General features: G+C 39.2%; 1 protein-coding gene across 1 annotated transcript in view; it reads left to right on the top strand.

Annotated features, from left to right (window-relative positions):
* The first annotated feature begins 1,583 nt into the window (after window positions 1–1,583).
* Window positions 1,584–25,828, top strand: part of LOC119525900 (cytochrome b-245 heavy chain-like) — a 33,052-nt gene continuing 8,807 nt past the window's right edge. Inside the window, 8 exon segments of the mRNA XM_037824691.1 lie at window positions 1,584–5,049; window positions 12,926–13,010; window positions 14,694–14,839; window positions 16,927–17,068; window positions 17,071–17,122; window positions 19,950–20,082; window positions 22,193–22,285; window positions 24,692–24,942. Coding sequence (XP_037680619.1) covers window positions 4,855–5,049; window positions 12,926–13,010; window positions 14,694–14,839; window positions 16,927–17,068; window positions 17,071–17,122; window positions 19,950–20,082; window positions 22,193–22,285; window positions 24,692–24,942 — 1,097 coding nt within the window. The 5' untranslated portion in view covers window positions 1,584–4,854.

Raw genomic sequence — 25,828 nt, 5'->3', positions numbered from 1 at the left:
GATTCTCTCTCAAACTGAGAAGAGCAAGGAAAGGGTGGGGAATGGATCTGGCTGGCAAATGGTTTGATTGTTTAACTGTGTTTCTTTGAATTCACCTCTGTGTGCAATGAAACCATGATGCTGATAGTCTTTTATGTGGATTACACATGGTTCCAAGAGCAATGGAAAAGGTCACAGTCGAGTACTTTTCCTTAACTGTTAAAAATGAAAAATGATATTACTTAACTGTCATAGCTCTGGGGTTGTCCCAAGTCATTCACAGACAGAAGCCCAAAGAATTCATATAACTATATAATGGTACTGTAAGCAGTTGATTGTACCCCATGGATGATTGTGTGGTATATGAATATACCTCAATAAAACTGAATTTAATTTTTAAAAAAAGAATTCTTATCCCTCCTCTTTCTTTCTCTTGTTCCCTTCTGCTTTTTCAACTTCTTCTTTCATGTTCTTATTATCTATAGATGCTGTACAACCACCCTGGTGCAATTAGCTGACTTTCATCTGAGAGTGGACTCACTACCCTACACTCCTGTCTCTTTTGGGTCCTGAATTCTGGGTAGCAGTCAGAAAGAAATTCTACAGCTGGCTTCCGGCATCTACCACATCTAATATTCCTTTGTTCTAACCCTAATAACATGCCAAACCTAGAGGATGTCATGCCTGACTGGGGAAACTGTAGTCGCTAGAACATTTTAGTTTATATCTGTATATTTTCATTTCTTGTAGTTTTATGTGGATTGATTGAGGTTGCGGTTGGTACTGTCAAGCTTTTTTTCTGGTATCATGGTTAAAAGAATAGACTTTGGAGTCGAATTGCACAGGATTCAAATCCTAACTCCATTGTTTCCTACTTGTGTGACCTTGGCCAAATAACTAACTTCTCTGGGCCTCAGTTCTTCATCTGTTAATTTGAACATAAAAGAACCTACCTTATACGGGTTGGGTTGTGAGTAACAAATGAGTTGAGATTATATGTCTATAAAAACACATACATATATCAAATCATATACACATATTGCTTAGAACAGTGTCTGTCATATAGTAAGCATTCTATAAATATCAGACATCACTATCATTATTATTATTATTTTCTTAACAAGACTATAAATCCTGCTTCAGTTTGTCAAAAGACACCATATCTATTTAATTTGTTTTACCCGGTTCCCAGTCATGGCTAGTTAGGTCATTTTAGAAATGTGCTATTTGATAACTAAGTAGTCAAAAATTCACTGTGTAAAATGCATCCCATGAATTTCACTGTCATTTGTCTTTCAGTTGTAGAGTTGGTTTCACTTTCCGCTAAGTTTAGTTGGTTGGTTCTTTACAGACTTTTTTCTGTAGCTTTTGTGGGTTAAAGATTTAAGTTTGTTATGGAAACAAGCTTCTAGGTTAACCAATGATTAGCTAATTTCTGATAATAGAAAAAGAAACAGATTGCCCTGAGGCTGCTGTTTTCATTTCCTCATGGGAAGAAGCAGCATCGTGTAAAAGAAAGGTAGACACACGTATTGAACCTCTGCCACCATGGGGAACTGGGCTGTGAATGAGGGGCTCCCCATATTCGTCATCGTAAGTATAAAGAGATATGAATTTTGAATTCTCTGGGTTGCTTGGGTTCTCTTAGGAGGTAAAATAGAGTAAATCCTTTTTTGTTTGTTTGAGAAATCTTGTTGAAACTGATTTACTTTGTGAATATACATCAATCAGTAAGTGGACTGAGTCCATGCTTTCAATTTCTTAATGGGAAGAATGTACTTGGGGGGTTCACTTCTCCTAGTGTATATCTTGAGTTCCTGGGAGTACTAAATTAGCCGGCATTTCACAGAGTAGAGGACATTGCATGCTAATGACCCCGATTCTGAGTTGTTTCTAGTATTTACTAAGAGACAAATTTCTCTCTACTTTTTATGTGCTTATACCATTTTAAAAGTAGCCAACTGAAATTTTATACCATTTTCCAAATAAGGAGTACAAGATTGACTCATGTATACGGGAAATTGACCGTTATTTCAGCAATTATCGCATAAACGATTGCAGTTCTCAACTTCCTTTAAAAAAAAAGAAACCCAGCACTTTCTTTTCTCTGTGGTCTAAACTTGAGTTATTTGTAAGGTTTATGAAAATCTGAGAGAAGAGAATTGAAATAAGGTATCCAGACTCTAAAACAATATAACCTATCTTGAGAAACACTTTTTGTAATAAAAAGATATGGTTAATTTTCAAATACGCATATTATTCCCTACACTTCTTAGTCTATAGATGATGATCTCACCAAAGCAGTGAAGAACAAATTGGGATATCTAAAAAACCCTTCCAAATAGCCAATGGAAACATAATACACATGCTAAAAAACTTATGAATGGAACTTTTGAAAGAATTTGCCATGAATTTAGACTTTGAGTTTTAGAGATAGAAAGAAATCAGTGGCACATATAAAAACAACAAGTATTTTGTCATTTAAAAGATACTTTTTATGCCAAATCAACATTTTATGCCAAATCAACATTTTAAAGTTAATACAATTTTTTTCTGAGAACTCAGAACTATAAACTTGAGTTTTTGAAATCATTATTTACAGAGATCAATCCTGTAGAAAACAAGTTCAAATTATCCTTTTAGCCCACAATTTTCCCCAAGAAATGACCCCCTTCTCAATTTTATACTCACACAAGCAAGAGCAAGAAAGAATGACAAGGTCCAGGAATGGAGAAGCACTTTAGCACCTGCTTCTTTGTAAAAGGGGGGCAAATTTCTGGTCTCAGGCAGCCATGGGATTTTAATAGCTTCAAATCACAGTAAGAAGAAATCCCTATGGGGCTGAGAGTAGAGGACTGGGCAGAATCACTGCTTGATGTGGTTATTGCTTGGGATGAAATCAGCAGTCACAATCTAGAAGTGTCTCTGTTTTTAAATCCCATCCCTCCCTCATCCATGCTCAATATCTCCTCCTCCAAAAATTAAACAAAAGTTACCAAATTGGATGAAAGATTTGGCGTTTTAGCTGGTGAGACTCCCACCAGCTGGGGTGGGGTACTGTGTGGTGGAAGGAGGTGACCGGCACCTTGAGAGTAGAACAAAATATTCCATGGTGTTGGGGTAGCAATAGGAGCATATTCTTTTGCCTTCTTATTTTAAGAAGAGTCATCTGCTGTTACCTACCTATCTGATGTTAAGAAGGAAAGAGGAGGAAAAAGAAAGGAAGGAAGATAGACTGATAACAACTACTTGGAATACATATGGGCCAAGAAGTAAACCAACAATGGGGAACAAGACACGGTGGAAAGGTTAATTACACAGAAGTGTAGTGACACTGTTGTAGGAAACAGCTGACCCTAAGCTGGTTACATCCAGCTTTGTAAGCACATTTATCCAAGTCTGGACTTGGAGTAGTCCTGACTCTTTCGTCTGACTCCAACCTTTCATGGAACCTACCTGTTGAAACATGAAAACTTCACTATTTCTGTTTGTGAAGGTTGCATGGCTTGGGATGAATGTCTTCCTCTTTGTCACTTACTACCGGGTTTATGATGTCCCAGATAAGTTCTTCTACACGCAGAAACTTCTTGGGGTTAGTGTAAGTTCCATCTCATGCAAAATTGGCTGGTTGCTGACGTTGCTCATCAGACATTCTTGTTCATACCTCCTTTAACACTTTAAATCAACATTCTGACCAACCCCAACAGCACGATCAACCTCACTCCCTCCATTGCAACTTCCTAGGCAAGAATCTCTTAAGGCCTTCCAGTGTGGGACAAACAAAAGTGCGACAGAGAGTCCTAGCAGCATCCCTTCTCTCCCAAGAACCATGGTCCCATTATTTAGCTTAAAAGGTAAATCTAACACTGACTCTGAAATGCAAGGCCAGTTTGGAGAGAGCAATCCAGGCGTGACACATCTGGAACACATGGGACTTTTCATATTCTCTAAATGATCTGATTCCCACCACTTTTCATCATGGTGAATCCTGCACCTGGTGATGTTTGAAATCAGAAAGTCAGCTTCTCCCTATGAATGGAGCCTTTGGGAAACTTTCTCAAGGGCCACACACCAGCAGAGTGCAGGCCCCTGAATTTCCTTGGGTACTTAGTATTCTTGGTTCCTTGAACAGCCAGGCCTCTTCTTCATCACAAATGAAAATAATTACAGTGGCAGTTGACCCTGGAGAGTATCATTTACATCCTACTAGATCCATAAGTTTATGAATTAATAGTAATTATTAAAATGTTATTGATATGTATAAATAATTATATGATAGATAAGTTTACTACATTATTATAATTGCTGTTAACTTATCCACATTGATACTGAGAAGAATGGCTTCCCTTTGATTTTCCCCTCCCAAATATGCAACTTACGTTATACTACAAGGCATTAGACGGTAACAATTGTAATCCCAAAGCATTACACCATACCAACTTAAGTTACTGTTAAGGTCAGTCTAAGTGCTAAGAGAACCTTTTATGAAATCTTAAAAAGGCACAGTTTTAATACTGAACTGTAGTCAATGATATGCATGCTGAAGTATTTAGAGGGAAGCTAGCTGATGCTGCAATCTACTTTGAATTGCATCCAAAAAATAAGACAGGTTGATGGAGGCATAGAGGGATGGATAGATGGATAGATATGTCATAAAGCAAGTGTAGGAAAATGTAAATGGTAGAATCTGTGAAATGGGTAAACAGGTATTCACTGTAAAATTCTTTTAACTTCTCTATATGTTTGAACATTGTCATGATAAAATGTTAGGGATGAGCAGGAAGGGCCAGTTTCAGATTAAAACAATGGGCCCTAAAAGAAAACCCTTGCCTTTGAGGGATCTCCTTCCATTGGATAAAGTGATGTCTCTGGTATATGGGCCTCAGGCTGGGAGTCCTGGGGATCTGGGGGAGCCAGATTTGGACTCCCAGGAGTCACCCTGCTCCCTTTTCTGCCTTGTCGGCATTGGCATTGGCCCGGGCCCCTGCAGCCTGCCTGAATTTCAGCTGCATGCTGATCCTGCTGCCAGTCTGTCGAAATCTACTCTCCTTCCTCAGGGGTTCCAGTGCAGTAAGAGCAAACGTTCACTGAGTTCCTCAAATTTTCTAAGAACTTCAAGCTAAATGCCTTTTCTTGGGAAAGCAAGCCAATGGTTTGTGAGGATTCCAGCCTCTGAAGAACACTCATGAGCCAAGCCATGCCCAAATCTCTATTCTATTTCTATATTTTTTGTTGGTGGGACTTTCTGCGGCAACCATTTAACCTGGGATAGCCTTTAAAAAATGCAACCTACAGCCAATCTGTGTGTGCGCGCACGTGTGCATGTGTATCTGTATCATCAGAGATTGACATAGAAGAATACACAAGCCTCTAGGCATGGTAAATGAGAGAGCAAGGAGTTCTACATGGAGAAGAATATGGGTTAAAGCATAGAGCTGGGAAAGTAGACATCATTTATAGAAGAGAGCGGCAAGCAAACTATTTTGACAGGAATGTAGGGCAGGTATCTGAGATAAAGCTGGAGGGAAGATTGGAGCTTTGCAGGTGGGCTAAGACCTTAAATGTTTAGCTGAGGAGTTAATACTTAGTTTGGCTGTCACAGAATATTTTTTTGTGGAGGAAAGTGAACTAAACTGTAAATAATGAGTACAACTTGCCTTGAAATCTTCATTTTTCCTACTTGTACTAAATTCACACTGATACTAAGGGGGATTTTTTTTTTCTGTAAGAGCTATACTACACCTGATTTGCTGTCATAGCATTAGTAGGTTGCAATGAAGCTTTTATTTTATCTGACTTCACTCTTTGCAAAATGCCATTTCATCTTAAACTGAATGCTAAAATTAGACTCTCACAAGCATATTTTAAAAGTAACACCTTCACTTCACGAGAGAAAAAAACTGAAGAAGAATGTTGGGAAACACTTTAAGCTGTTCCAAGAGTCATGACTTTTTTCCCAGGGCAAAACCATGATGAGTTTCCTTACCTTAAGCCATAAACCATCTATTGCACAACTTTGTCTTGCAAACTGACAGCCACAAAAAACCAAAAACTACAAACAGTGTTTAGTATTAGCAAAGACATTGATTACAAGGAATTCCAAATAATCTTCTCAACATATGAAACCAGAGGTAAAACGCCACTTGATGGAAAGTTTATTGATAAGCCAACTCTGAAGTGCAATGATGTATTAAGGGTACTCCTTGAACATTTGTTGAATGAACTTCTACACTGTAGCATTTTGTTTTTAAAAGACATGACTTTTTTTCCCCCGTTCAAATACTTTCTACATAGAGAAAGTAAACCCTCAGAAACAGGCGGTGTTTTCACTGAGATGGCCCATTAACAAATCCTTATTACTCTACAGGCCCAAATTACACCGCAGTTGAGCTGCCATGTTTAATGAGCAGTGCATGTTGCAACAGTAGCTTTAAGGCTTCCTGTGGCCCAGGAGCAAAGACCCTTACCTGTGTTTCTAAAGCAAGGGGATGAAATGAGGCTGCTCTCCAAATGGCAGAGTGTTATGGTGCCCGCGAGTTAAAGTACGAGACAGCCAAACAGAATTTAAACAGCCTTTTATTAGCCAGCTAGCAGGCGGCTGCTGTCTCTCACTCCACTCAGGGAGTTCAGCAAGCAGCCCCCACCTGTGTGCGCTGGTGCCTTATATAGACAGAAACCGTATCCTAGAAACGCAAGCAAGCAAGCTATTCTTACAGAAGCAGAGTTGGCAGTTTAGCTCTTGATCACAAAAACAATTACACAAAGAGTTTCACTTGGAACTGGAGCAGTTATTGATCATACAAAACAATTTCACAAAAATAATTTCACAAAGAGTTTCACTTGAGACTGGAGCAGCTATTGATTAGTAAAGGGTTACAAAAAGTTTCACTTGGACCTGGAGCAGTTATTGTTAAAAGGGTTACGCTTGGCTGATGCGTGCAACCGCAGCTTTGCCTCCCCTAAACATAAAGTTTTGCTTCCTTTAACTGGTGCAGGCCCAGCCTCACTCCCCCCTCCCCATGGCCTAATGCCGTTTACACAATGCTGTTGCTTTTCAGATGTTTTGGGATTAAAGGAAAGGGACCCCACTTCACAGAGAAGCTCAGCTCTGTAACCAGATGAACCCTTCTTTTTATTTTCTTTAAAGAATATGTTTTTAAAAACTAGCAGCATGCAATATTTTTTTTTTACAGGCAGGGTGTACCCCTCTGTCCCTGATTCCCATTCTGAAATGTGAACTGTGCAATTAAAACATTTTTCTTTCTGATTGGGAATCAACTGAGTGAGCTTGCTGTGACTAATGTTGGAAATCAAAATAGCGGCCACTTATTGAGGCATCATAGACCTCATTTCACAAAACCTTCATATCAAGCCAGTGAAATTAAATGAGAGAACTGCGATTCAAACCCAGGTCATTGTGCACTGCCCCCCTCTAGAGCCCATTCACTTTCCTACACGTCACATAAACTTGCAACTGCCCTGTTGAGGTATTAAGGTCTTAGAAAATCCATCATATATATGAATTTTTGAGCATGCCAAATAACCTAGGCTAGAAAGGACAAGAATGTTGTAACTTCAAGGATTCCTTAGTAGAGTGCTAGGCAAACAGAACTTTGGCTTAATTTCCAGTGGTCTTAATCTTTTAGACATCGCTTTGCAATCCTTCTGGTTACCTAGAAAAATAAAGCCTCAAGGGTTAACCCACCCCAGGGAAGGTAGGCGTAAAGGCTCTCAGCCTGCTTTCGTGAGGGAGATGGCGAGAAGGGTGGGGCTAGCATAAAGAAATCCCTGAGGAAGCCTTAATAACCCAACTTGTCACCAGAAACTAATTTCTAATTGGAAAGCAGTCTTAGTCTTAAGGTCTGAAAGAAACAGGAAGTGAGAGGGTGAGATCTTATCTGTAACTGTATAATCTGGGAGTCAAAGGCCCTCAACTTGGGTCTATCTCTAACCAGGTGGTGAAGGACAAGTCTCTTGTACTCTCTGACCCATAGTTTTCTTGGCCAAAAATCAAATAGAATAATGCAAATGTAAGAATGATAATGATATTTCGAAAGTATAATTGATTCAGTTCACCAATAAATGAGTCATCAGTCAACAAATATTTGCTGATGGCCAGCTATGTGTTTAATAAAGACTGAGACATGGATGGACCATGAGCTCAAGGAGCTTAGAGTCTTATGGGGGATATAGAGAATAAATAGGTAATCTCAAAAAGATAAAAAGTGCTGTACAATATAAGGTGATGCTCTTCATACTTAGCAGTTATGCTACTGCCATCACGTTTGGTCAGTACTGTCAGCTTCTAAGCCTGAGTTCTGTAGTTCCAAGGTGGACTTTTTTTAAAAAAAGTTTTTAATGTAGTAACATATATACAACTAAAATGTTCCCATGTTAACCACCTTCAAGTGTATAATCCACTGGTACTCCTCACATTCACAATGCTGTGCCACCATCACCAACATCCATTGCCCACACATTTTCATCATTCAAACAGAAATTCAAGGCTGACTTTTACAAGTTCTTCCAAGATATAAATGTCTAATTCAGATTCATTAACAGTGTTTGTGGTGAGACCAAATATACATAAAATAGAATTTTAAAGTTTCCATAAGACTCATGTTACAGAAACTCGGTAAATATGCACTTCTTTTTAGTTCCACTTCTCGTTTTTGTTTTATTTTGAAATGATGGGGTTTTCCCCCCCTTGCAGTTTAAGTAGAGCATAGAAATCTGCTGAAATGACTCAATAATCTCCCTTGCACTAGAATGGCAATTTACTGAGATTGGGCAAGACTCTAAAATGACAGTAGCAGAGAAACTTCCTTTTAGAAATCAATGGCAGAAAGCAAGAAGGTAGCTCAGTGAGGAAACTATGGGGCATGATGGCAGCTTGGGTACTTGGTAGGTGGCAGGCAATAATTTAAAAGTAATTAAAAAGCATATAAATATTATCAGCACAATAGGAAGGAACAACGATGACGAACATCTTTATAGCCACAGGCAGCAAAGCACTTGCATCTCACCCCACCACTGGCCCTCTCTTGCCTTCTTTTCAGGAAATGAAGAAATTATATTCTTGAAAGCCAAGTAGCATCATGACCTATGTCTGCTCTTCGGATTTTTTTTTGGCCATTCCTGACCTCAATGAAGGTGGTAGCTGGAAAAAAGTAGGGATTGCTCTCCTGATAGGATTCATTCCACTAGCTCAATAGCGACTCATAGCTTCTGTTTTTCCTTTTAATAAGATATATGTGTTTTATATTAACTAGCTTTTAAAAAATTATCTATTTAGATAAAACAGAATATTACTGAGAGATTCTTGTATTTCCCAAGCTCATCTCTCCATTATTCTGATATTCAGTTTCTTTTTCTTTAATGGCCTGTTGCTAAAGCAGGTAAGGGGTATTGTTTCATGTGTTTGTTGATCCATGTTGATGATGAGGAGGAGAATAAGACTATGCAGACAGTGTAGGGGTCTCGATGAAACCCCATTCTCTTTCTTCAAATTCAGCAGATGGAGCCAGTGTATTTCCCCCTCAGAGTTTCAAAAGGATTTGTCAAGAAGTCAAAAAGAAAACAGTGTGGCAAGTACAGGTATGGGGGTAAATACCTCTCTACAGGTTTAGAGCAGTCATCTTGGGTTCTGTGGCAGTGAAGGTATAATTTATTGATTCAACCAAATAATTACTGAAAGATTTAAGAAGTATGTGACATATTGCTCTGTCTATGGGAAGCTTACCCTCTAGCTGGTGAGCCAAGCCACATATGCTGAAAAGTTAAATGATACAAAACAGCATCAAATATTCATTAGCACCTCTCAATTAATCTGTGCAACAGATCTATGAGGGAAGAACTATGATAAATATACAAATAAGGAAAATGGAGACTGAGTGAGTAAAAGATTCAGTGTCACATAGTTAGGTGTTAGGGCTGGGATCCAACACAAGTATATCTGACATCAGAATTTGCTGTCTGAAACGTAACCCAGTACTCCTTTCTGTCTCTGCTAATTCGCATTCCCTGATTTTTAGGACTCATCGAGTCTCATCACTTCAATAAGGTCTGCATTAGTTTTCTATTGCTGTGTAACAAATTACCACAAACTCAGAGGCTTAAAACAACCACCATTTATTAGGTCACATCCTTCAGGCCAGAAATCCAGCAGACATGTCTGGGTTCTCTCTGCTTAGGGTAGCACAAAGATGAAATCAAGGTGTCAACTGGGCTGAGGTCTCATCTGGAAACTCTGGGTAAAACTCTGCTTCCAAATTCATTCTTGTTGGCAGAAATGAATTCCTTGTAGTTGTGTCCTTGCTGACTGCCAGCCTGGAACCATTCTCAAATCCTATAGGCCCCTCCATCTTCACACCAGCAATGGAGCTTAACGTCCTTCCCATGCTTTGAATTTCTGACTTCCTGAGTCTCTGACTTCCAGACCCAGATTTAAAGGACTCCTGTTATTAGGTCAGGCCCACTCAGACAATCTCCCTCTTAAGTTCAATTGATTCAGGATTTTAATTACCTTTGCAAAATCCCTTTTGTCATATAATGTGACAAAATCGTAGATTTCATCATATTCACAGGTTCCGCCCATACTTAAGGAGAGGAGATTATACAAGTCCAGGGTCATTGGGTGTCATCTTAAAATTCTGCCTACCGCTAGGACTCTTAGAAAGTATGGAGGAAACTAGAAATTGGGAAACAGGAAAAAAAATATTTCCTTAAAATTGTCAAGGATACAACATAGCAATACAACTGTCAGCACTTGGAATTAACACAAAAGACGCCCAGAGGCCATGTAAGAAAACAAGGACAGTCAATTTTTCACCCACAGAAATGTAAAAAAAAAAAAAGCTATCTCCAAAAGGAAATCTTTGCTCTGACTCTAAGTCACTGTTTCAGCTCCAGCGGGGATGATGTTGGTATCCCACCCCTATCCCCTCAAGCACTGACAGTTCCAATACTGGGACAGCTTCCTTCTGCCAGCACCAGTGATCTCTGCATGAGGATCTTCCTTAAGCTTTCACTTGGGGCAGGCCTAAAAAGCCAGATTGTTGATGCCCTGGGGGCAGCCCTCAGTCACTTATGGATGGGAATTGGTGGATAAATACCCTAATTCCTTAACCCCTCAGGTAAAATAACTCTGAAGAGTGTTCTGCACAGTCTCTCAGACTTCCCTATTGAGATTGAGCCCACTGAGATAATATAATAGCGATGTTGGTATAATTCATCTTTAATGGGTTTCTTGTCCTCCCCCGTCTCACTTCCTCACTTCCCTACCCACATTTTTGGAATCCTCTTCCACGTGGAATACTTACATTTAAATTTTTGTCTCAGGTTTTTAGGCCCTTAGAATAATAGTGACTGTATTTTTGCATTTGTTGCAATTATTATTTGTTGCTATTATTATTATTAGCAACAAAGGGCATGAACCTTAAAGACAAATAGACTTGGATCACAGCCATTTTGAGACCTTAGCCTTAGTTCTCTTATTGGCAAAAAGAGGATAATACCTACCTAGTTGTATTAAATGAGGTAATGATTATAAGTAACTGCCTGGCTTACAGAAGGCACTCAGTAAAGTCTAATTCTTTTTACTTTTTCTGAAATCCTCAATGTCTTCCTTACTAGTATTTCTGAAAGTCCAGGAATCTGCTCTCACAGTCCAAACAGCCCAGTTTCCCTATGTGCAGCTAATTCAGAGATTGTTGAATAAGCACAGTTTTCCAGGCAATTATATGTTTTCTATAAAATCAGGACATTTTATTAAAACAAGGAAGCCAAATATTAAATATATCTTTGTTTAAATTGAATACAGAATTTAGAATCACATATTTAAAATATCTAAGAATTTTTTGGCACTTCACTTTCCTCCTCTTAATGTTCTCTGAATCTCTGTGGCAGTGTCTTTAGATTCAGGAACAAAACAGTCAGAGAAAAGAGTTGGCTAGCTTTCAGGAGGGCAAAGTTCTCATCCACCCAATAGGCAAGATGTTTTTTCTGCTTTGACTGCTGGCCTGAATTCAGATTCAAACCCACATATTCTAACATATGCAGGTAGGACAATTACACTAAAATACGGACCCAAATACCATTTTTAATGTCCGGGTAATCATATAAAGGTTGAAGTATCAGGATATTGATAGAAACTCTGTTATCAGATGGCCTGGGTTTAAATCCCAGCTCTGCCTCTTATTAGCTGTGTGAACTTAAGGCAAGTTAATCTCTCTAGGCATTTGTTTCCTCATCAGTCATGCAGTGATAATAATAGTACCTTCCTCATAGTGTCAATATAAGAATGAGAAGAGTCAAACCATGCAAATCACTTAAGGCAGTTTCTTGCACAAGCTCTTGATAAATACTAGCGATTGCTATTGTTGTTGTTATTATTTGGTCAGTCATGTTCCTTGTGATGTCATGTCTGATTTTCATGGGCAAGTGGACTCTTCTTTCTCTTCCTGTAGTGTCTATGTCCTAGAAGAATGCTGTTCTAGAACCATTCACATGTCTAGAACAGTTCACTTGTCTTGTGTCCCCACTAGACTGTCAGATTTTTGAAGGTATTTTATACACATTTTTATATCCCCAGTTTATTGAATAAACTAATCTGAAATAGGAACTATTGGGTTAGATACGGTTTCTATTCAAATTTGTATTTTTATACAATTAGGCAATAGATTCCAGGAGAGACTTTCCCTGGCACTGGTATGAGACCAGAAAACATGACTAGGCTGCTTTGCTTCTTACTGACTATTTGACCTTGGGTACATAGATGACTGCATTTCTTGAGTCTCAGTTTTTTCATCTATCAAGTGACAATAATAATAACAGTACTTTGTAGGGTGGTTGTGAGAATGAAATGAGATTATATGTATCAAACCAGATATATAGAAAGCCTTCTTGTTAGCAATTATTATTCTGCTCTTTTCCCCTTATTCCAAAGTGCTGCTCAACAAGAATTCGAAGACAATTGGACAGAAGCCTCACCTTTCATAAAATGGTGGCATGGATGATTGCACTTCACACTGGTAAGTTTATTAAGATTGCAAAGAAAACTTGGAACTAGAGAGTCCCCTCCATTTTTAGAGGCTTTTTTTTTTTCAGGAGACCAACCTTTAGGAGGTAGGTTAGGTAGTGGTTGGCTGTGCTGCATTTTTAATTGAGTTCAATGCAAAATATTCACCACTCTTTCTGCCATCCTAATATTAGAATTTAGTCCTTTAGGTCTTCAAATCTCTTCATCAGTATTTTAGTATAAAAATGAAAATATGCCATCAGAGGAGGCAAGTTCAGTGTCTTCACCCTTTTCCATTGTGAGGATCCCTTTTTAATCAAAAAAAGTTTGCAAATCCACATTTCCAAACTTTTATTCATTCAATTTACAGAAACACTGGGTGCATATGTGGATTCATGGATTTCTTGCAGTAACCCCACAGGAATCACAGCTCATAAGCTGTGAATCCCTTAAGATAGGCCTTATTAGCTAACCACATTCTTTATTATTATTATATTATGAATTATAATTATTAACATAATTTAGGGATTGGTTGAAAATGTGATATGTAGAACAATGGAGGTGACTGGAAGTTCAGAAGGAAAGAAAGAAATGTGGTTAGGGAAGTGAGAACTCCTGAAAGTTGAAGTTGGAGAAGTTTGAACCTCTCCAGCCACATAGCTTGATATATGGAGAGTGGGTATGTTGGGGTGGTGGTGCAAGAAAGGACTATATCTGAGACTGTTATCAAATCTCCACTAATTCATTATTATATAATTGATGTGCTAGATATTAGGCAGGTACACTGACGACCAAAGCAGACTTTTACTCTGCCCTTAAGGAGTATTTCACATAACCTCAGTCAAATAGGCTTGGTTTGCAGTCATGCAATTAGGTTTCTTTTCTCCTACTAGTATGTCACGCAAGCTTTCTGAGCTATGGCAAACAAAATGGTTCAAAATGACATTTTTGTTAAAATCTTATTGGAAAGCAGCATAGTGTACTAGTTAAGAGCAGAGAATCACATGCCAAACTGCCTGGGTTTGAATTCTGATACTTCCTAGCTAGATGACCATGGGCAAGAGTCAAAGCAATCTCTGCCTCAGTTTCCTCATCTGTAAACTGAGGTGGCAATAATAGCACCGATATCATTGGGTCAGTGTAAGGATTAAGTAATTGTAAAGCACTTATAACAGTGTTTACCCTCTAGTAAGCCCAATGTAAATGTTTGTTAAATAAATGATGCAATTTGTTTTTTTAAGAGGCTCATACATATGGCCATTGGTTTGTATCAATCCAATCACATTTTGTCATCTCTCAGTGCAGGTAACGTCAGCCATAGACACACAGTATGCTAGAGTCTCCTTGTTTGCACACAAACATATAGGGAAGACAGAATGAGAGCACATTTAAACACCCTCAGAGACCGAGGCTGTTTTACAGAACTTGGTTGGATCTTTAGGATCGTGTAGTTCAACATCTTCATTTTACAAATGAGGAAACTGAGACTAGAGGGGTTAAGTGACTTGCCCATGGTCACACCGCAAGAGAGAAGACTTTCCCACTAGAATTGCCTTGTCTCTTTGGTCCTAGAGACTCGGTTCTTGTTTATAAGTATCTTGGGTCACGTCAGGGTCTCCTTGCAACTTATCAGAGTCAGGGGCTGTAGCTAGAAACAAAGCTTACATTAAAACTTTCTCTTCTCTTCCCCCTTTAGCTATCCATACCATTGCCCATCTATTTAATGTGGAGTGGTGTGTGAATGGCCGGGTCAACAACTCTGATAATTATTCAATATTACTCTCTAACATTGGAGATAAGCCTGGTGAAACTTATCTCAATTTTGTTCAAGAAAGAATCAAGGTAAGCCTCTTATTTCCTTATTCACAGGTTCCCTAGGCCATTATAACTGAAGGCTAGATTTCAGTGAGCAAAGCACTCTACTTGGCCATAACAAACAAAAATGTTGGCTAACGTTCAGAGGGACAGGTCTGTAGGTTATAAGGATGTGAGTTCAGAGAAAATGTCTCCTGCACTGCTGACCCTGTGGGTGGAGGGTCTCTAGATATTTTTCAGGTCCTTAGAGTCACCTGTGAGAATGTGTGTATGTGGTGCCTGGAGTAACTCCATAATTTTCAGCAGGCCCATAATGATGCTCACCAGTCAAAGAAAGCCAGCAACACACGTGTAGTCAAACAAAGCTGGGTTTATCATTTGTTGTAGCAAAAGAGACCTCACATCATGAGGAAGTTTGGGGCATCTCATAAGGGTGTTAAATGGGGCTTCTTATAAGCTTTGGGCTTGTGTCAGGTGATGATAGGGAAGGAAAGATTTGCTCACGATCAGGTACTGTCAGGAATTGGGGCTAGTTTTAGGATTGGGCATCTTAATTTTTTCTAAGAGGCAGAAGGAATGGAACGGGGTTAAAGTTATAACAGGTAAAGAAGTAGTAGCCGCCACTCACACATGATTTTGGAGTGGTCTTGTTTTGGTTTCACTTTATCACAGTCACAGAGTGACCTTATCTGACGTCAGTGTTCTATGAATTGCTTATGTTAATTAGGGGACACCCTGGCCTAGATGTTTGTACCAGACCAGCTACCGGTTGACAACTGTCAGGGATGCTTTTGTTTTTTCTTACCTACAAATTTTAGGGACAGTCTATGTCTGCTAATTGTCATTCCTCAAGAAGTAAGTTTACTTACATGGAGTTACTGAGCAACTCTTCAAGCTCAGTCCTGAGGGTATCCTGAGGCACGGACTTGTTCCTTCCCAGCAGTTGTTGAAAATTTTCTTACACTCAAAGAGAAACTCCAAGACGTCTTCATGTGCCCAATGGCTTGGGAAGATAGCTAAATCCCATTACTATATGCCAACTTCCAAACATGTTCCCTTGTGTTTAGAAAAGATTACAAAGGGAGACCCTTAATTTTGCAAAAAATATTATCCTCAGGCTGATATGAGAAGAACTTGCCAATCTACTTGGGTGGCGGGGTGGGGGGGTTAAACTGAACAAACAAATCAAATTATTTTTCTACACTGTCTTTTACATTGTTCATTGTTTGTGCAATGATATATAAGGGTGGTACTGTGATCATACCAAGTGAGAAGACACTGTTGTGTGATCCTCTTGGATCATTTTATGTATCTATGTACATCCCCTCACGCCCCCACCAACCCACCCCAGCCTCCTTCTGAGCACTTTTGCTTTCAATGGCCTGTCACAGTGTTTCTTCCTTAGAAGACTTTTCTGGGGCTACTAGAGTCCCTTTGCCTGCAGGCTCAGAGATCTGGAAGGGCTTGGATGTTTACCACTCCTTTGGCAGTGCTGAGCCAGTGACTAGCAGGTGCAGGCCATGAAAGCCCAGGTCCTGGTCTTGAGTCAGGACAAACCCTGAGGTGCAATATACCCTCCAGGGTTCCCCTGCAGGATCAAGCTAAAGCTACCTTCTAAGAGGGTTTGCCCGAGATGAGATCTTGACTCTTCCCTCTTTCCTGTCCTAGTCCTCATTCCCTTAACACCTTCCTGGGAGCACATTCTTCATAAACCATTTGCCTGTAAATCCTCAAGACCTGCTTCTGGGGAACCCAGCTTAAGATGTTAAGCATGCCCAAAATACATTTGCAAACTAAGCACCATGGCCTTTAATTGCAAATCAAAGGGAGAAAGAGTTTCATACACTTTCAGGACATCTTATAGTCAACTGATGTCTTTTGTTTGTTATTCTGTTATATGTATTTCCTATGAGACTGCAACCATGTAAGCCTTTTTTAAAATTTAAAAATAAATAGTCTAAGTCTATTTCTCTGTAAAGGATGATTAGGATTATCAAAAGGAGGCATGAAAATACCTAGTAGCTGGACACTTTAAAAATAGGTAGTCCTGTATTATTTGAGAGTCTACAAATAATGTGTGTGTGTGTGTGTGTGTGTGTGTGTGTATTTTACAGAACCCAGAAGGAGGCCTGTACGTGGCTGTGACGCGGTTGGCAGGCATTACTGGAGTTGTCATCACGTTATGCCTCATATTAATTATCACCTCCTCCACCAAAACCATCCAGAGATCTTACTTTGAAGTCTTTTGGTACACTCATATCTCTTTGTGATCTTCTTCATTGGTCTTGCCATCCATGGAGCTGATTGAGTGTTTAAACTATGAGACCAAATACGTTATGTCCCTTAGTTTCCTGGTGTGATGCTCTGCTAGAGGCACAGCGGTGTTGCCTGTGAGGGGTCAGTCTGCTTGCTGAGGGAAGGGTGGGGAGAAACAATGGAGGCCAGTTTGATAGGAACCACTGAGCAGCACATCACTTTCTTGCACCCAATTAATTGCTGTTCACAGTGCAGTTATTTATAGCATGCTTAAAAAATACACCACAGTCTGAGCATATTTGCAATCATATAAAACATGTCAAGAGCACTGAGTGGGATCCTGGATGTCAGTGACAAAGTCTCTTGTGGTCTGCTCACTAGAAAATCAGACAGGCCCCCAGACTAAAGGGGTTAATGATTAATCAGTTGAAGGGGTTTGCTGTAGTTCAAGGAGTTTTTGATTCAAGCCAATAATCATTTATCAGTTGCCTTTTTTGTGTATGAAGACCAATCTCAGGCACTGTGGGGAATATTTACAAGGAAAAATCCATGGGTATTACTTTCAAGCATTCTAATACAGTAAAGTTAACTGCTAACCTGTATTGAGCGCTTCTTCTATGCCAGGCTCTGTGCTAAGGGTTTGATGTGGAATATTCCTTTTAATCCTCAAAAAGTATAGGTGCTCATATTATCCCTATTTTACAGACAAGGAAACTGAGGCTAAAAATGCCAAGTCACCCAGCTGGTAAGTGGGATAGCTGGGAGTGGAGCCCTTGTGATCTAACACAGGCTGTGAGAAATGCCCTAATAGAGACACACAGTACCTGGGTGTATGGATGGGAGACTTTGCCTCATTAGGAAACCTCTTTAATACTAGGCTTTTTTAAAAAAATGCTGCTTTACACTAGCTGATTCTCCCATCTGCATACAGAGGCAAGCCTGGGGGAAATTTCCTGGTGGGCATGGGGCTCTAGGAAGCTAGGGGTGGAGGAAGTGGGTGGGTGCTGAAGGCTCAAGGACTCTGCTCAGAGCCAAGCTGCCTGCAGGAGGCAATGACCCGAGTATGGAAAGGGGAAGGGTGGGGAGAGGCAGTATTGAGCAACCATTTGTGTGCATTCTTGGTTGGCTTGCTGACTCTGACCCCTGATGATAGTTTCTTTAAACACTGAACAATCAGTGTAGACAAAAAAATCTCTTGACTCTCTTAAAGCAGCTGAATCTCCCTAAACTGGGGCTTAACCATAATCTTAGCTGTTTCAGAGAAACAGAGAGAAGAGAAGGAATTTTTTCCTACCCCTAGTTCAGCAATATCACCACTCCATTGGTTTGGTTTTAGATATCCATCTTCTGTTGGAGCAGGCAGAGGAGTTATAGTTACTCCATTCTTCATTTGAGGAGAATCTGATATTTGTGCCTAAACAGCTGAATTAGGGTTAAAACCCAGATTTCTGCACTTCTGTTCCTGCATTCAGAAATAAAAGAGAACATCAGAAAATTTTCCTATTGTTTGCTCCCCAGGTGAATTTGGATATGAAGAACTTTAATAGTTATCATTCATTGGACTCTTGCTTTGTGTCTGGCATTTTTTATAAATCATGCTATTTAATTACTAAAAGAAACCTTTAAGTGGGTACTATTATTTTTACAGTTAAAGAAATAGTGGCTGAAAAGAGGTTAAGTAACTTGCATAGGGCCACAAAACTCTAAGTGGTGTAACTGGGATATGAACCCAAGGTCATCTGTCTTGGGTCCAAAAATCTTTCCACCAAATCATTCTACGTCGAATTACTTAGTCTCTCTGAGTTGAGGTGTCCCCATATGTAAAATGGCGTTAATAATACTTACCTTTCAGGTTTGTTTTGAGGATTAAATGAGGTAATTTGTGCCCCAGGTGTGGTACATGATAGGTGTGCATGTACATGATAGGATCATGATCTTGAATTAAAAGATTCTTAACAATATACTAAGTGGCATGATAAATTTCACATCCCCTAAACAAAATTTTCAAAGGACCTTCTGTGTTCCTTTTTGTTATGTATTCTGAAGCCCCTGCCGTTCATATTCCTTGAGGTCAGGAACATGACTTATCTTTGTTGACCCCCCTTCCACCCCCGCTAAACCCACAGTTGTCTTATGTTTAGTAGTTGCTCAGTTAATATTTATTGAGTTGAAATGAATGGGCTGTAGGCACTTCAAGGGACATCCAATCTGTACTAATGTTTGTGAGAACTTCAACATCCACATAAATTAATTCTGCTTTAATCGATTTCAACTTTTTGGTAAAATTTAGACAATTTTTGAATCAACAGATAAAGTACTTCCGCTAAGCCTCAGAGCTACCATATATGATTGTATGGGTTGTCCACTACACAAAGGTGTCTGGCCAAGGGGACTAAAAATTAGTCCACACTCTGCTAGTCAAACTCTTTGCCTTAGGACTGTCCTCACAGAGGGGGTGACTTTTCCTAATTTGCACAAAGATACTGTATGGGCTAGCAGTTGCCCTATAGTTAGATTTGCAGTTTTTTCTGTTTTTCTGTGTATTTGTAAATGAAAATGGTACTTGAGACAGAAACACAGATGCTCTCTTTAAGAAAACACGTATTTATGATCCCAGACTCACCCTCTATAATATTACATGTAAATATTCTTTATGCCACTCTAGATGTTGTTTTTTTTTTGTTGTTGTTGTTCCTATTGCTGAAGATCACATAGTTTCTTTCCCTTCCCCTAATCTATTGTAAGGGACATAAGACACTACTTTTAAGTGAAAAGTACAGGAGCCACATTAGAATAATTAAAATATGCCCAGAATCTCCCAAAACAGAGCTTAATTTCTTGCTACTAAAAGGTCTGGACTTATATCTCCCCCCAACCCCAGACAAATTGTACGAGGACAAACTGACGAGAGCTTGGAGGAGAGCCCCCCAAAGAAGTGTTCCGATAAGATCTTAGATTGGGGAAAACCAAATGAAAACTGCACAATCCTGAGGTTCTCTGGGAACCCTCCTATGGTATGTACAATTCACTGTTGCTATTACACTTTCATTACTGATAATCTTCAGACTATGTCTCAGAAAAATATACAGATGTCATAGAGTTGTCCATTACAAATGCCAGATGTGGCTGGTGTCTGTATTTCTCTGCTCTCCTTGCTGGGCAGAATTATTTCTTGAAAAATAAGCTTATATTGGTCTGTCATCAACATCCTGATGTAAAACTTGGAAAAACAGTGTTTTTAAAAGCCCATTTGGATTCAGTTAATGATTTTCAGTTAATGATTTTCAGAGGGACACTTGGAGATTTCATCCACAGCTGAGTTAATTAGCTCAGAAAAAGACTTAAAAGGAGCCTGAGGCCTCGTTAGATACCAGGAAATAGGGCGTTCTATACCGCTTTCAGAAATGGGAAGGAAATTGGTGAGGTGGCACCGAGGGCTGCCTTTAGGCATTGGGAGGCCCTGCCTTTGAGCTATAAAGGAGGCTGGACAGCCAAGTTCACACCAACACCCAATGGCACGACACAGTGGGACAGGAATGTGGCAATGGTGATTGAGGAAAAACAAGGTGAAATATTTCCCTTCTTCCGTAGGAAGCTCTTAAGGGTTCCATATTCTCAATATCTCTGCTTCATAGAGCGCAAAGAGGGATCTGTAATGTTTCTACCTCCCACCCATCCCCAGTGACAGGTAGTATACTGTATGGGTTATCAAGCTACATATAGCTAAAAAATTACCAAAAAAAAAATCAACCTTTTTTTCCATGGCTTCTGAACAGTACTATTTTTTTTCCTTAAACACAATACAATATAAAGACAACTTTTCCATCCCATTTTCTCCTTTCTTTTTTCCTACTCTCCTAGTACAGGAGTATTTTCCTCTAGACACAGCATGCTGTCTGAGGACTTAAAATCCTTAAACAGTCTTTCCCATTAATGACAGCAACCAGATACATCAGAGAACTGCTCCTACTGCATGCAGACATCAATAGAAAGGGAAAAGGGAGAACTGCCTTGCTAGCCGTCCTCTGGGTTAGGGGAAGGCACATTTCCTCAATGACAGCTGGGGTCAGAGTAGTAACACCTTACCAGGCATCTACCGAAAAGGCATATGTAGATTTCTGGAGACCAGTGGTGGCACACAAGAAACAGAGGGATGGTGGGAGACTGTTTTAAAAATCTGTTCCACAGAAATGAAAGTCAACTGCAGAACATTCCCAACCTTTGGTGCAGATATCCTTCAACTTCAGCTTAACATAGGGGACATTTAGGTGATCTCAACTTCCAACAGTAAATTTCTGAAAAAAAATTAATAGAAAGATCATATGTGAGAATGTGGAAGGCATTCCCTGATTTAATCCTCCTTGGAATCCATTCTGGGAGGTTATCTTTTAGGTGACATTGCCTTTTAAAATGCCTTGTTACGTCAGATGTTAAACTAGGAACCTAACTGACTGAGTCCCAAGATGAATCTGTTTGGTCTAAATGTTTTTATATAGTAAACAACACTACAGGATAATTCCAGGGTCTGAAACACTGCATATTCTGACAAGAGGGGAATGTAGAAAAATTTCAAAATCTTTGGGTTTGTCCTCGTTCAGCAAGTGCAAAGTACTTCCAGAACTTACCAGGAGGTTGGAGAAACAGCTATATTCTTGTATGAAATTTGTGATCTTGCAAGAGATTAGACTCTGACTACATGGCTAAGAGAAAGCAATCACAATATTGCAATAGAAAGAACGGTGTTGCTGAAATGCTTTCCTTTAGAGAAATGTTAATTCTGAAACCAAGCTTACTCTTGTAGGGTTATTGCAAATGCAGTTTTGACACTGAGAAGAAATCCCATTCTGGTAGGCAGTTCCTCCTGAGAAAGTTTCATACTGTAGATACAGTTCTCCGATGTGGCCAGGGAGAATGTTCATTTTTACTGTCTCAAAATTTATTTTAATTCCAGATATTTCTAATGCATTCTGTTGTTGAAGAAATTTACTAATCTAATATCAAATATTTAAAGAAACCTATAGGGATTAAGTTGATTTTAAAACAATTTGTCCCTATGAATCAATCTTTCCTTATTTGCTATCACCCCTTAATGCACTCACATTCTCATTTTTGCTCTGATTACAGACTTGGAAATGGATAGTCGGTCCCCTGTTCCTGTATCTCTGTGAGAGGTTGCTCCGGTTTTGGCGATCTCAACAGAAAGTAGTCATCACCAAGGTATTGTTTGGTTTAGGAATTACTGGTAATCAGTAGCTAGCTACATCATGCATGTATCTACCCAAGTGCACTCTATCATTGGTCAGAGCTCTATTTTACCCAGTTTCTTTTGATTAAACTCATGGCAGAGAGCAGATCAACAGTTTATTTAAATGTACTTGGCTTGATAATCAAATGGTTAGTTCGGGCTTTTTAACTGGGGAAACCAGAAGTTAACATTTTCTGTTGTAAAATGAAGTCAAGTGTTTTGTGTGTATGAAACTGGATGTGTGCATTTGTGTGTGTGTGTGTGTGTGTGTGTGTGTGTGGTGTGTGTAGTCTGCTCGAGTAGAGAGGAAGGGCATAGAAGGGGTACATGGTTAGTTGAGAGAAGGTAGATGAGTTCAAAAGGTAGATTAATCTTTAAAATATTCAGATACCAAAAGAAACAAGGAACCAAGGGCAGGTCTGGTTGAGATTGAGATTATTTTGCAGGTTCCCTTTACCTCCTTTTCCGTGCTTGATATGCAATCATAGAATATCAGAGTTGGAGTACCCATCTCAAGAAAGCTAGTAACTTTGGCTCTTCTAACTCCAAGTCTAGATGCCATGCTGCCATGCTGTTTCTCACAAAAATAAATGAATAGATAGCCAAATAAATAAATAAATATAATTGGAAACTCCTTATCACAGGTTCAGAAAACCTCAGGCAGGACAATTTTTACCAACTAAAATTTAATTCAATTCAACTCGGTTCAAAAATATTTACCAAAAGCCTACTATGGGTTACTTTTGCAAAACATGCAACTTTTTAGCTTATCTCTGTTTTCATCTATGGAGGATCACAGTAAAGTTAGTCCAGTTGGCATAGGAAGTCTTGAAATATAGGAAGCTGCAACAGTTCTCCTTTTATATTTATATTGTTTTATAAGAGAAATTCCACAGATCAGCAAAATGAGATGCCACAAAATTTCCCTTAATAGATTAGACCTTACTGAACCAGACAAATATTTCCTTTAAATATGCTTGCAAGACAACCTTGTTTTTCTGTGAAGAAATAAATATTTTCTTCTCATAGAAACAAATGTAAGTAACAAGGTGTTATCTAAAAGTATTCCAACAAGAGTATTGTCCACTGATGCTTTTTAAATTGCAAGTTCTTAAAATTTTTTTGCACCACCCAAAATTGCAACATGGTAAACATAATTTTCAACATAATTTTCACAAATTTTGATTTCATTTTCAAAATGAGGCTTTGCAACTCCTCCTTTCAGAGCAGAAAGGAAGTTAGTTACAACTTTATCGTATAAGACACATTTAAATCTTGAATTTTAGAAATGTTTAGCAATTTAAGAGTTTCACATTCTCCCACTCTCCCCAAGCATTCTCCATCAGCATTAGGAATCTGTAATTTTGTTTCTTGATTTTTTGTCTTTCAATTTCACTAAGTTTGTCTTTGGCTGTACACGTAAAGTCCTTCTAGGGGTCTTAGGAATCATCAAAGAGACAGTATATTATTTTCTGTATTGCAATGAGAGCTCTCTATTGCATTCTATTTTTAAAAAATTATTTATCCATCTACCAATTGATGGACTTTTGGATTGTTTCCAAGTTTTTTGCTATTATAAATAAAGTAGTTTTAAACATTGATGTACGTGGAGAATGAATATGGCAATGGTGGTTAGGACAGGCTTGGGGAGAGACAGATGATGTCCTCTCCATGTAGGGAGAAATGTAGACCCAAAGTATGGATTCAGGCAAGTTCAATGTGTGGTTCACAGCAAAGACGGACCAGCATGGTTAGGTTTGGTTTGGGGAATGGTCCTATATACCTAGTCATTGGACCTCTTTTTCCTTCTGAACAGTTGCTAAGACATGCTTAAGACCTTCACTCATCCTCCAAGGGAAACCAACTCTTTTTTTCCATTTCTAACACATACTTTGATTTCTCAAAGAAGAAAAAAATCACAATGAGTTGGCATATTAGGTTGTAGTCCTTGGAAACAAATTCTGAGACAGAGAATTGTGTGAAGAAGGTTTATTGGGGCATGTTCTCAGGAGAACATGTACAGGAAGTGAGAAAGGAGGGATTGAGGAGACGAAGAAGCTGACACTCAGTGTGGTTGCAACAGGGGCCTTAGCTCATTCTGTGGGGAGCACTGGAGTTGAGATGGCCCCTCAGAGTTGTCCCAAATTGAGCAGAGGGGGCCCAGCCTTTGTGTCCCGGCATCAGCCCAGCATTGACTGTGGGCTGCAGCCAGGGGCAACTCCCAATGAGAGACATATGTGCTGGAGGAACTGCTGTGTTAGCTGTGAAGAAGGAAACTGGATGGGGCATCTCAGCTCAGTCTTCTTATCCATATTGGTGCAGAAAAAGGCAAGTATTTGGGAAAGGTATGGTTTCCAGGGACATGTTTTGTTCCATAGGTGGTCACTCACCCTCTCAAAACCACTGAGCTACAGAAGAAGAAGGGATTCAAGATGGAAGTGGGACAATACATTTTTGTCAAGTGCCCCAAGGTGTCCAAGCTGGAGTGGCATCCCTTCACACTGACCTCTGCCCCTGAAGAAGACTTCTTTAGCATCCATATCCGTATTGTTGGCAACTGGATGGAGGGGCTGTTCAATGCTTGTGGGTGTGATAAGCAGGAATTTCAAGTTGCCTGGAAACTACCTAAGTGAGTACAACTCACACATTACAAAGGTGTATGCATTCAGGAAAAAAATGGCACTAATTAGTTCCTCTATCCCTATCTCTCACTATAACATCTCCTGAGACTCTGACAGAGCTCACAGTTTCCAAGAAAATATGTACCTATCTCTGTGTTCCCAACTTACGTGTGTGCAGCATGTTTATGCATATTTTTATAAATCTTAAGTGAAATACAGAACATTTGAATCCAACATTAATAAGGAGTACTCCCAAATTCTTTTAAATATATAAAGGTCAATGCCAAGGTGTTTTAACTTTCCTAAAAAATAAAATTACAGTGTGATATTCTTAAAATGATATTGTAAAGTTTCAATTGACATAAATTCTTTCAGGGTAAGTGCCTTGCCATATATTATTATTCACCTTTGCCCCACTTTTCCCCACATGATTAACACTGTGTTAGGCACTGCTTAGTAGATGCTGAAGGGAAGTCGGTTGAATGAATCAATCAATAAACAAATTGAAATTTGGGATGTTAAACTTACAAGATGTTACGACATAGGAAATTCTCATTTCAATGTCACATGTAAGCAGGAATTTCAAGTGTGGGGTGCACAGGCAGGAGATATAGGGATACATGTGTGTGAGTGTGTGTGTTTGTGTGAAAGGTGGAGGGAGGGAGGGAGAGAGAGGGGAAAATAAAAAGAGAATGAAAATGCACCTGTGCTGAGTTATAAAATGTTTTCAGTTAGCTAAAAATGCCTTACTTCCAACCCCTGTGTTGACATTACGTTGGTTACTTGAAAGCTGTTTCATAGAAGAAAGAGCCCTGTAGATACATTGTTCCAGTTTGAATTCATATATTTCCCATTGACAGTAATGAATTGCCCTCCACCCCACTCCAAGGAGTA

This window comes from Choloepus didactylus (genome assembly GCF_015220235.1).
Source record: "Choloepus didactylus isolate mChoDid1 chromosome Y unlocalized genomic scaffold, mChoDid1.pri SUPER_Y_unloc1, whole genome shotgun sequence".
In the NCBI taxonomy this organism is placed as follows: Eukaryota; Metazoa; Chordata; class Mammalia; order Pilosa; family Megalonychidae; genus Choloepus; species Choloepus didactylus.
The sequence above is the reverse complement of the archived record's forward strand: the minus strand, read 5'-3'. Positions and strand labels throughout refer to the sequence as shown.